We start from the raw sequence: 12,848 nt of genomic DNA, 5'->3' as shown, positions 1-12,848 counted from the left end.
TGATTCTATGACTGTGGCACATGCCTGGCCCTGGGTCCCAGAGGTGTGCCTGTGCTGTGTCCTAGTGCCATCACTCTGCCAGCCACCTGCACCTGGCTCGCCTGGGGTTTGACTTCTTTGTCCCAGCATGGCCAGATGTCCTGATTTTATAGGGTCAGTCCCAATATTTGGGGCTTTTTCATATATAGGCACCTATTGCTCTTCCACCCGGTCCCAATTTTTCACACTTGCTATCTGGTCACCCTAAGTGTGCATAGGCACTAGAACTGGGGTGCTGGAACTAGAAGGGGGGACTGCCACACTCCCTGGCTTGAAGTAGTTTTCATCATATCCAGGGTTTACAATTTGGTTCACTGGTGCATGTGCACACACACACACTCTCTCTCTCTCTCTTTCTCCAGCACTCCTCCCAGTGGGGGGGGGGGGGGGGGGCTGGCGAGTTCTGTGGTGTTCCATGGCCTGCCCTGCCGGCTACAGCTTTGGAGGTGACACAAAGGAGTGGACTGTGCTTGCACTTGGATTTCAACCTGTGGTCCATGAACCCTGGGGGTTTGCAGACTAATTTCCCAAAGGGGTCTGCCAATGAAACAAGGTTGAACCCCCCTGCTCTAGTGCTTTGTGCCTGAGGGAGCCTTTGCAGCATTGGGATGTCACCAGAAGCTGAACGTCCTTCCAAGGGGGTTGACTGGAAGGGGGAATTGGCCTGGTCCTGCTGGGCAGCATTGGTGCTAGAGTTCCTCTGCACAGCTTTGTTTGCAGAACTGCAGGGACAGGGTTTCTGTCAGGGTTCGTCCCAGGTAGTGCAAACCCCAAGATCACATTCCTGCCTTCTAGCAGAGTGGGCTGCATGCAGCTGGGCAATAGTTTTAGCAATTTCTTGTGCAGGAGGCAGTTTTTTCTTTGTGGCATAGAAGCCTGCAGAGCTTTCTCTTGTGCTTTGAGAGCCAGTCTGACGCTCCCTGCTGCATTTATTGTGACCTACTGGGAAGGTGTGTGTGACGGGTTCAGTCACAGAGATCCCCCTTGGGGCTGTTACCTGATGTGCTGAAATTACCTCTGAGCCCATTTTCCCTGCCAGCTTGGGACTACCAGAACCCTGCCTTTTGAGCCTAGCCTGCTGCAACACAGACTCAGGGTCTGAATCACACCCCCAAAGCTGCAGGCTTTAAGTGAAAACTGCTCAGCAGGTTACCTACCTCCAGCACCCAGTTCCCAATGGGATCCAAACCTCAAATAAATCTTCTACTCTGTATAAAGCTTATACAGGGTAAACTCATAAATTGTCCACCCTCTATAACACTGATAGAGAGATATGCACAGCTGTTTGCTCCCCCAGGTATTAATCACTTACTCTGGGCATATTAATAAACAAAAAGGTTATTTTATTAAGTATAAAAAGTAGGATTTAAGTGGCTTCAAGTAATAACAGACAGAACAAAGTAAGTCACCAAGCAAAATAAAACAAAACACGCAAGTCTAAGCCTAATACATTAAGAAACTAATTACAGGTAAGATCTCACCCTGAGAGATATTCCAATAAACTTCTTTCCCAGACTAGACTCCTTCCTAGTCTGGACCCAATCCTTTCCCCTGGTACAGTCCTTGTTAGTTCTAGCAGACATCTTAGGTGGTAAACAGGGGTATTCTCATGACTGGGACTCTTTGTCCTGCTCCACCCCCTTTTATAGCTTTGACACAAGGAGGGAATCTTTTGTCTGTCCAGGTCCCCACCCCGCCATCTAAATGGAAAAGTACCAGATTTAAGATGGATTCCAGTATCAAGTGACATGATCACGTCCTGTGAGATCCCAGCCTCCATTCTTCCTGGGCTGGCCCACAGGAATGTTTTCAGGTAAACAGAGCCATTTACAGTTTGATTCTGAAGCACCCTTAATGGCTTCTACTTAATATGTTTACATCAGTAATACAAGTTTATATCTTATTCTCCTAACTCCAGACATAGAAATAATACATGCAAATAGGATGAACACACTCAGTAGATTATAGGCTTTGTAGTGATACCTTACAAGAGACCTTTTGCATAAAGCATATTCCAGTTACATCATATTCACACTCATAAGCATATTTTCATAAAGAATATGGAGTGCAATGTCACAGTGTGTTCAGTCTTCATGGCTCTGCAGCACAGTTCTACTCTTGTTTGGTTGATCTGGGGCTCATTCGGAAATGTCTGAGTTCTAAGTTTTCCCAGAGTGACCTGTAGGGTCCGGGTATGGCAGTGAGTTTCTTTGGGCTGGCTGGCTAGATAATATGGCCAGATCAGCACTTTATCTCAGAGATGTGCAGTGGGACTCTTAGCTTTGGGCAACTGTTCCAGTAGGGCTGGCAGGTCACCCATGTGTAGATCAAAGAGAATGGAGCGGAGATTCCTCCTTTATTCCCCTTTCTTGCTTGAAAGGCCTCCATTAGCCTACTGTTTATTTTTAGCCTGCCTTAGATGCATGGCACATGATTTAATGTCCTATGTTTTCCCACCAGTTCCATTTTGTAGCAATTGAAGATTCGATCCTGGGTGCCTGACTGAGCCAAAGGCTTTTCTTGGCCCCCGGAAGCAAGCCAGCATCTCCCGTTTTGTTTTTTTTTTTAACGTTTTTACATGTTTGGTTAAAAGGTAGGAATAAATGGTCAGTTTTCAGAATAGAGGGGGGTAAATAGTGGTGTCCCCCATGGGTCTGTACTGGGACCAGTCCTATTCAACATATTCACAAATGATCTGGAAAAAGGGGTAAATAGTGAGGTGGCAAAATGTGCAGATGTTACAAAACTACTCAAAAAGAAGAACAGGAGTACTTATGGCACCTTAGAGACTAACAAATTTATTAGAGCATAAGCTTTCGTGGACTACAGCCCACTTCTGTAGTCCACGAAAGCTTATGCTCTAATAAATTTGTTAGTCTCTAAGGTGCCACAAGTACTCCTGTTCTTCTTTTTGCGGATACAGACTAACACGGCTGTTACTCTGAAAACTACTCAAGATAGTTAAGTCCCGGGCAGACTGCAAAGAGCTACATAAGGATCTCTCGAAACTGGGTGACTGGGCAACATAATAACAGATGAAATTCAATGTTGATAAATGCAAAATAATGCACATTGGAAAACATAATCCCAACTATTCATATAAAATGATGGGGTCTAAATTAGCTGTTACCACTCAAGAGACAGATCTTGGAGTCATTGTGGATAGCTCTCTGAAAACATCCACTCAATGTGCAGCGGCAGTCAAAAAAGCAAACAGAATGTTGGGAATCATTAAGGGATAGATAATAAGACAAAAAATATCTTGCTGCCTCTATATAAATCCATAGTACGCCCACATCTTGAATACTGCGTGCAGATGTGGTCTCCCCATCTCAAAAAAGATGTTTTAGAATTGGAAAAGGTTCAGAAAAGGGCACTAAAAATTATTAGGGGTATAGAATGGCTGCTATATGAGGAGAGATTAATAAAACTAGGACTTTTCAGCTTGGAAAAGAAATGACTAAGGGGGATATGATGGAGGTCTATAAAATCATGACTGGTGCAGAGAACGTAAATAAGGAAGTGTTATTTACTCCTCATAACCCAAGAACTAGGGGTTAACAAATGAAATTAATAGGCAGCAGGTTTAAAACAAACAAAAGGAAGTATGTTTTTCACATTACACAAAGTCAACCTGTGGAACTCCTTGTCAGAGGATGTTGTGAAGTCTAAGAGTATAACAGGGTTCAAAAAAGAACTAGATGAATTCATGGAGGATAGATCCATCAATGGCTATTAGCCAGAATGGGCAGGGATGGTATCCCTAGCCTGTTTGCCAGAAGCTGAGAATGGGCAACAGGATGGATCACTTGATGATTACCTGTGCTGTTCATTCCCTCAGGGGCTCCTGGCACTGGCCACTGTCAATATGAGCTAGCATGCATCTATCTACCCCAGGCTGATCTTCCTCCTCCCAGAGGCCACCATGGTTAGTGCAAGGAGGGTGGTTCTGGGCTCCTTGGGGCCACAGACAGGGAGGTGAAAATGAACAAGCCCAGTGTTTGTGTATATTTATCTCTCTCTCACACACACACACACACACCCCCACCCACCTTCAGATCCAGGACAGAGATTTGTGGTGGGTTTCACAAGATTGAGTCCAATCTTTCCAAAAGACAATGTGGTAAAGAAAGTGAGCCTTGAGGCAGTCACATTACAGAGCTGCATTCTAGTCTCTGCTTTGAGCTCATACATTCTCCCATCCCCCACTTAGCTGTGAAGCAGGAGAATTATAGCTATTCTCTCCCCGAAAGGGCTGTGAGCATGAAAGACACGGAAACATGAAGAGCAAGGATTACAACCAAGGGGCTCTTGTCTCTGCCAGTAGCCAAGCGCCCCTTCTACCAGGCGCTATGTGGGGCAAGTCTCTCTCAAGGCAATCAGCATCAGATAGTTTGCTGGTTGTGGGGGAATATGTGACAGACCTGCAGACTGTGTGAGTGTCGCAAGAGGCATTGTGCTTTGCAGGCTTGGGTGAGCAGAAGGCAGAAGCCAGCCCCAAGTCTAGACCAGTAGCCACCTGCTTATGGTCTTCATGGCATATCCCCACCCTATCATCTCATTCACTATCAAGATGTCTAATTCCGCTTCTGATCACCCCCTTGTTATTTTTTAAAATAAGCCCCTTGGTGCTTTCTCTCACACTGCCCCACAAGCTTGGGAAAGCTCCCCGTAAATATCTGCAAAACTAAGAGTATGCATACACTATGCGGAACAGCTATAGCGCCATAGGGCAGACGGTTCCTACATCAACAGAAAGGGTTTTTTCTGTCCCTATAATTAATCCCTCAGATGCAGTAGCTAGGTTAATGAAAGAATTCTTGGGCATGACATTTTCAAAACAGCCCTCAGTGTGTAACTAGCTCTAAGTTGGAAGTGTAGACCAGGCCTAACTATTCCACTCCTTCAAATTCTCCAGGCCTATAGAAGCTTGACAAGTCAGGCTGCTGATATGCTGAGACCACTGCCCTTCACACTGCTCACCCTTGTCTCCTTGTGCTCCCCCCTTGTCTTAGAGACTGTAAACTCTTTGGCAGCAAGAACTGTTTTGGTGTGTTTGTACAGCACCTAGCACTATGGTACTACAAATCATGCTGGGATCAGTACAGCTAAACTGGCTGTAGACATACTACTCACCACATGGCCGAGAGTCTCAGGGTGAAAACCTGGGCCATTAAGGGGCCAAGATTGTCACCCTACAACTGCCCTGGATCTGACGCTGTAGGTGTGGGTGGGACTGGCCCCCGCAGATACTCCCTCCACTAGAGGGAGTAACACGATATTGGAACTGGAAAAGGTACAGAAAATGGCAACAAAAATGTTTAGTGGCATGAAACAGCTTCTGTATTAGGGGAGATTAATAAAACGGACTTTAAGGAAGTGTTATTTACTCCTTCTCATAACACAAGAACTAGGGCTCACCCCATGAAATAGTCTGCATATTTAAAACAAAAGGAAGTGTTTTTTTTTCCACACAACGCACAGTTAACTTGTGAAACTCTTTGCCAGGGGATGTTGTGAAGGCCAAAAGCATACCTAGGTTTAAAAAAAGAACGAGAAGTTCTTGGAGGATAGGTCCATCAATGGATGGGCAGGGATGGTGTCCCTAACCTCTGGTGGCCAGAAACTGGGAGTGGACAACAGAGGATGGATCACTTGATTACCTGTTCTGTTAATTCCCTCCAGGGTAACCTGGCATGGGTCACTGGTGGCAGACAAGATAGTGGGCTAGATGGACCTTTGGTCTTGGCTCTTATGTAATGCTGTCCGCTGGAGCTGGTCCCTACTGTGCACATGCTCACTCCGCCTAGGGCAGTGGTACCACCTCAGCCAGCAGCTCGTTGTGGGGCATGTTGCTGGGTCTTCCAAAACCAGCACAAAGCCCCATTTCCTGTAAGACTCCTAGAGCCAGAGGGCAGCTCTGGGACATGCAGCCCCTGGCTGGGAAGGACACAGGGCTTCCCAGCCTAGTGAGAGGAGCCTAGATTGTGCCAGCCATTGCTGCAGAGCAGTGCTAAGCACGGGGAAAGGAAGGCAGCGGGTTTCTTTATGTGGTCAGCATGGACAGAAGCCAGCTGTGCTTCTACACCTGTCACTTCTGCTCCACTGCCCAACACACAGCTGGGCTGCTGTGTGTTGGGCAGTGGAGCAGAAGTGACAGGTGTAGTAGCAGGGAGAAAATGTTCCACGGCACATCACTTACTTTTGTATCTGGGTGAGGGTAGCAGTTAGCTCTGCGGCCCTGGCCAAGCTCTAGCCACAGCAATTCACCTCTGCCCCACAAGACATGCCTCTAACTTTGCAATTAGAATGACAATACTGTAAGTATCTTTGGCCCTACCCACCCCTGCACAGCTTCTCACAGGGTACTGAGTAACTTTTCCATTAATTCACTAAGTAATTAGCATCAGTAAAGAGCCAGGATTGCTGTTGCCTCAGTGTGGAAGACTAGTACAGCACATGGGTTTTTTTCTATTCTTATTCACTCCCTCCATTTATTCATGACTTGTTGGCAATGGCTCTATAGACTTGTGAAACAATTCCTACCCTCATCTGGAGGGTTGCTGCATTGAACAGGTTCAGATTTTCCAAGTACTTCTTTGCCTGCATTTTAGTAATAGCTTTACCTAAAAAGTTCTGAGAGACTTCTTACTAGTGTATTGTCACTGTGCCTTGTTAAACAGCAGCTATTTTACACTACATAGGGTTGCCCTCTTAGGAGATAAATAAATGATAACAGGGATTAGGTTATCAGAATTCAGAGCAATGAACAAAAGATGGCTCTAAGTGGCACAGGGTCTCAAAGCCTCCTGACTTTTTGCAGTATTGAATTGTACTTGTCAGTATAGCTTCCCTCTGTAGATGTTACAGCCCTACTAAACCACAAATGATTTGTTATTTAGCCAATTTGTCTCAATTTTCACTCTGAAGATTTAACATTCTTAAAGCTTTGCTACCACTATTTCTTGAGCAAACCTTTCATGTAGGATTAGTTGCTTAAAATTAGCTTTCGGTACAAGAAAAAAAACTTCTGATTAAGCCAGACAGTTAAGCAGGGTCTCCCCATAAATGCACTTGCAACTGTTGTAGTAACCACACAGCTGAGCTGAGCAAGGAACAGAACTAGTTTGACACATCTGATTCAGAGATCCAAGGTCAGAAGGAGCCACTGTGATCATCTAGTCTGACCTCCCATAGAGCACAAGTCACAGAACCCCCCCTGGAATAATTCCCTTTGAACTAAAGAATCTCTTTTTTTAAAAAGATCCACTCTTGATTTAAAAGTTGTCAGTAATGGAAAATCCTTCATGGCCCTTGGTAAATTGTTCCACTGGTTAGCAGAGGAGTGCTGTTCTCTCAGCAGCACACCTTCGGTTATGTTAGTTCACTTGTGAACCTTCCCTTTCCCCTTATCCAGTACTTGATCAGCTGGATGGGACTCAGTCTTTTGCTGTCTAACCAGCCATGTGGCCCTCTGATTGAAAAAAGCTTTCCAGCAATTCTGTCCTATTTAGCACTTCAGTCTCTACCCCTTGGAGCACTAGAGGAGATGCATCCAACTTGGTATCAGCTCCTTATTTATACTAACAAAATGAGCTGATTGTGTGGCAGAGGAAGATTATTTTCCCTGAACTCAAGTGATACTGAGTAATGCTAGAGGGGGCATGAATCCCTACCCATAGCTCAAGAACGTGAGAGATTCTGGTCTTTCCAGCAGGGCTATGACAGCAATTTAGGATCAGGGTCATACTCCGCTATTCCCAGTTTTTGTTCACATCAGCACTATGAAGAGATCACATCTGCAAGGATCTGCTCGCTAGCAGAACTCGTAGAATCAAATTGAGAAAGCCATAGTAATAAAGATGAACACTGCAAAATTACTCGAGATTCCTGTGCTCAAGCCCAGTGAAGCTCGAGCTCCAAAATAAACGGTAAATAGGGTCCCATTTTATTGTGGAATTACCTCATCTTATCATTTGAGATCAGACCCTTATTTACATTGTTACATTCCCACAATTGAAGCAAGGGCTTTCCTAATGTACTCTGGGAAATTCCACAGCCCCATGGGGGTTTTGTGGACCTCACCTTCAGTGACTTCCTGTCATCACAACCGCTGTTACACACAACAGCTTCCAGTCTAAAACCAAAAAAATAAATAAAAACACTTGAGGGAAGAAAGGCAGCTGGAAGTTGACAGATGGCTGGTAGCACCAGCCAGAAACATGAATTGCATGTGCTGACACGGGGCAGAGACCTTGTCACTTCTTACTGTATACTTGGTAACATCAGCACAAGGGGGAACCCTGCCCATGTAGCAGTTGCAGGCATCGCCAGCCCATCACCACTGGCACCCCATGCCCTCACTTGGGGGGGGGTATGCAGCACTCCACACTCCCCAAAGCTGCTCAGAGCCACTTTCTTTCACACACTTGGCTCAGTTTGCTGTTTTAAGTTTCTTGCTCTGCCCTTCGTGATGGTTCTCTGCATGTTCCCGTTTCTTTGAGGCCGGGATCGACTTGCTAGCCTTGTTCTCGCTGTCCGCCAGCTTCTCTGAAGCTATAATAGCCTCTTTCAACAGGCGCAGCTCCCGCTTCTCCTTCCGCTCCTCCATTTCCACGATCTCATCAGCAAACAGAGCCTTCAGGGGCTGGATCAGCTTAGGGATGGTCACAAAGTCCCCAAAACATACCTGAAAAGCAATTAGTTTCAGATTGACATTCACAGGAAGGGGACACAGCAGAGGAATAGCATTTTGCTCTGTGCCTTTGTTTCCCCTTCCACCCTTTGTCTTGTCCATTTACACCTCAAACTCTTTAGACCAGGGACACTCATTATGTCTGTCCAGCACCCAGCCCAGTGGGGTCCAGATCGCAATACAGGGGCAGTGGGTGTTTCCTTTTTTATTTATCTCAGAATCCCCAGAGAAGGCATTGTGTAAAAAGATCTCTTCTTAGCATAAAGCAGGGAACACACAATATAAGAGTTAATGGCACCAATCCTTCGGCTAGTATTTGTTCAGTTCAATAAGTGCAACAAGTTCATGTTTAGTAGCCTTTTGCCATGTAAAGACACACCCAGAAAGAATGCAATGAGGTGAGGGGAAGGGGAGGATGATGGCACTCAGTGCACCGATTATACCTAAGATAGCAATAATGCTTTGACACGCCGGGGCACTTTGGAGAGGACAGTGGCCCACAGACAGGCAATCCCCCTGGATCGCACACAGGGGAGCATATCTAGAACACCGATTTAGAGAGGGCCAATGCATACAAAGGCATCTTTCTGGGAGACAACTTTCCCCATTTAGATGTGGTAATTGCTATGTAAGTGCTGCAGTGGCAGCAGAAAGCACTGGAAGGGTGGGCAGGAGGAAGGGGCACTGCTCTCTCAGAAGTCAGTGTTGGGGCACCTTGCTATGCTATTGGAGACCGGAGGGCTCTAATCCCCAGCCTGCAGAGGATTAAGTTAGTGCCACAGGGAATTCGGATACTAGACGTGTTTGCCCATCCGTCTGTTAGTCCTGACAATGCATGCACCTCGCTCACACAGAGGGAGGGTTCCAGCGTTGCCTGGGAGCGGCTGCTCTAACACTGCCCCACAAGGTTCCCTCTGGACAAGTGGCTTTTCAGTTCTTACTGGGCAAGTGGCACAGAAAAGCCATCTCCTTTCACACTCATCCTCTTGGCCTCTACACCAGTGGAACCAGGCAAGGCAGGCTCCTGGGCACAAAGCTGGCAGCCAGTGAACACTGCAGATGTGAACTCCCCTATGTTTGCAGCAATGCCAGGAAAGGACAATCGCTGCAAAACTAGCCTTCTTCAGAAGAGCTACCTCTGGACACCTCCCCAGCTGGCAAGTTTACCCAAGCATATTGATTGTGGCAACTGAAGACTTCACCTCCAGCTGCTGAGCAAACAGTCCACTTCTGGCAGAGATTCCCTGTACCCAACAAAGCGCTGCCAGTGGAACCCATTGTGCCCGGGAAGCTCACTGAAAGCCTACTATTCTGGGTTCAGCAACAGATCTGCAAAAAAGCCTGATTTTCAGTACAGCCCAGGTCCCTTAAGAGCTTGGCTCTAAGTTCCCAACTTACCCTCATGTGATCAAATGCGATTCCAACCTTGTCAGAGAAATCTGCACTGAAGAGTGGGATCTTGGCGTACCGCTGGCTGAAGTGATTGAGCATGATGAATTCTGCATTCATCTTCATCCCAACCCCAATCGCCTGGGACGTTGTGCTGCAAGGGGAACAAGACTGAATGGTTAGTGGAACTCTGGTGACTGCACGGTGAGGCCAGACAGCACAGCCCTCTCCATGAGGGGACCTGGAGGCAGCGTTACCAAGTGCTAAAGCCCCAGCCTTTACCCAACACAGGCAAAATGTGTCAGCTGGAGCTCAAGTGCACGAGAGCTTGAATTGCTCTTATTTGAATCAGCCAGTGCATGAAGACAGCTTGCCCATCAGCAGATGTGGCATACAGCGAGCGAGTCACACTTGCCCCTCCAGCAATGAGGAGGGGGCAAGCAAGGCTGCAGTGAGCTGGATGTTCACCATTTTTTAGAAGAATTCTGGGAGCATGGGGTTTACTTGAATGCTTGTCCCTGGAGGTGCCAGCTTGTTGTTCCCATCCTCCCCCGTTCCCCCATCCCAGGTACCTTAACCACACCCACATCCCTCCCCCTTACCCAAGATGCTGCACTTGGGTCTTCTCTGCACCCATGTAGGGCATAGTGCTCCCATTCTCACCCCCTTTGAATTGGGTATTCAGAAGGCACATACCAGTCCTGAGAGACGCAGCTCAGATAGGTCCTAAAGTGAATTCAAGAGTGAGAGGGGTGCCAAATGATCCAAGTCCTCATCCCAATGCCAATGGGTAACCAGCTAAGGGCCCCTCTAGCAGAGCACATTTCTCCAGCTAGCCAGCTGTACAGTAACCACTCCCTATCCTGAGGGGATGCCCCGTGTCCAGGTTACAGAACCAGTTCATTCACCATCAATAAGAGATCAAACGCTAACTGGGATCCTCCAGAGCCTGGAGATGTGTGCACCCAGGACATCCTGGGCAGCAGAAACCTCTTTCATCACCAGCTCTGAGGGCCAAGCCCAGTTCTGTATCTCACTCCTAGGAAGACAGAACCAGTTTCCTCAGAAATACCCTACCTATGCGTCTTCTCTACTGCCTCTTCTTCCATGCCATCCTCGAACGTTGCTTCATGGATCAACAGTGTAGCATCTTTTCCTGCATAAGACCATATACTCATTCTGTACTTGTGGTGGAACATACCACGTTGGGGGGAAGATTTATCAAGTAGACATGTACTATGTTTATTAGGGGACAAGTGTGCTTCTCTACTCTCCTCCCCCGCCCGCCCCAAAATACTTCCAGCAGTGAACCCAGAAAGAAAGGCAAAGATAATGCATCCCAACGCTCAGGGCCAGCTCCAGGGTTTTGGCCGCCCCAAGCAGCCAAACCACAAAAAAAAGCCACGATCGCAATCGCGGTCTGCAGCAGCAATTCGACGGGAGGTCCTTCGCTCCCAGGCAGAGTGAGGGACTGTCCGCCGAATTGCCACCGAATACCTGAACATGCCGCCCCTCTCCAGAGCGGCCGTCCCAAGCACCTGCTTGACAAGCTGGTGCCTGGAGCCGGCCCTGCCAATGCTTGTCCCACCTGACCAGTGTAGCTAGGGTTAGTTAATGTTTTCATCCCTCAGCTCAGAGGTAGCACACAAGTTAACATACAGAGCTGTTCTGTGCTCAGATTAGCATAGTCTCTACTACAGAGCCCAAGACCGCCTCCCTGCAGCATTTTGAGATGAGACACCCAACACCTGCAAGAGCAGATTAGGGAGGGTTTAATCGACATCTGTTTAGTGAGTGAAACAGGCTAACGGCTGTTGGCAAAGTGATTACAATGCGTTTTCAGCCAGAGTGCATTTTCAACTCACCCATTCGGACCAAGGCCTCGCAGGGCATCGTGTCACCAGAATAGACGATTTTCCAGCCAGATGTGTGTTTCATCGAACAAGCAAAGGCATTTTTACAGTGCCGGACCTCGCATGTCTGGAACTGAACAGAACCACAAGCGTTATCCACCATAGGTTATCCACCTACACTCTTCTCGCTGCCTTCTCCTGGCCGCCAGCCAGCTTACCTCCGCAAAGTCATACTTCTCCAGCAGTGGGTCAATGAGAGCTTCGGCTTTTGGTCCAATGACTTTCGCCCCTTCCACCAGAAACCTGGCAGGAATCATACTGCAGAGGAAAAAGGGGAGACGTTTAGGAAGTTAAGGCTACACTGAAAACCGTTCATGTCAGCAGAGCAGCACGTTCCATTTGGGAAACAGCAGCCTATTGTAGTACAGCGAGATTTCCCCAGGACAGGTCCACTAGGTCTGTGCTGGGGCGTTCACGTTTTATTTTTGTAGTGCCCATCTTTAAAAAAGGGAAGGAGGATCCGGGGAACTACAGGCCAGTCAGTCTCACCTCAGTCCCTGGAAAAATCATGGAACAGGTCCTCAAGGAATCAATTCTGAAGCACTTGGAGAGGAAAGTGATCAGGAACAGTCAGCATGGATTCACCAAGGGGAAGTCGTGCCTGACTAACCTAATTTCCTTCTATGAAGAGATAACTGGCTCTGTGGATGAGGGGAAAGCAGTGGATGTGTTATTCCTTGACTTTAGCAAAGCTTTTGATACGGTCTCCCACAGTATTCTTGCCGCCAAGTTAAAGAAGTATGGGCTGGATGAATGGACTGTAAGGTGGATAGAAAGCTGGCTAGATCGTTGGGCTCAACGGGTAGTGATCA

At 47.3% G+C, this 12,848-nt stretch overlaps 1 protein-coding gene across 1 annotated transcript in view; it reads right to left on the bottom strand.

The window, feature by feature from the left end:
- Window positions 1–7,966: 7,966 nt before the first annotated feature.
- Window positions 7,967–12,848, bottom strand: part of ELAC2 (elaC ribonuclease Z 2) — a 32,295-nt gene continuing 27,413 nt past the window's right edge. Inside the window, exons 20-24 of the mRNA XM_034790015.1 lie at window positions 12,195–12,294; window positions 11,989–12,109; window positions 11,201–11,279; window positions 10,133–10,277; window positions 7,967–8,728 (exon numbers count right to left, since the gene is read on the bottom strand). Coding sequence (XP_034645906.1) covers window positions 8,474–8,728; window positions 10,133–10,277; window positions 11,201–11,279; window positions 11,989–12,109; window positions 12,195–12,294 — 700 coding nt within the window. The 3' untranslated portion in view covers window positions 7,967–8,473. The remainder of the gene's footprint in view (window positions 8,729–10,132; window positions 10,278–11,200; window positions 11,280–11,988; window positions 12,110–12,194; window positions 12,295–12,848) is intronic.

This window comes from Trachemys scripta, chromosome 14 (assembly GCF_013100865.1).
Source record: "Trachemys scripta elegans isolate TJP31775 chromosome 14, CAS_Tse_1.0, whole genome shotgun sequence".
NCBI classification, from domain to species: domain Eukaryota; kingdom Metazoa; phylum Chordata; order Testudines; family Emydidae; genus Trachemys; species Trachemys scripta.
This window is presented reverse-complemented; position numbering and strand designations above follow the sequence as displayed.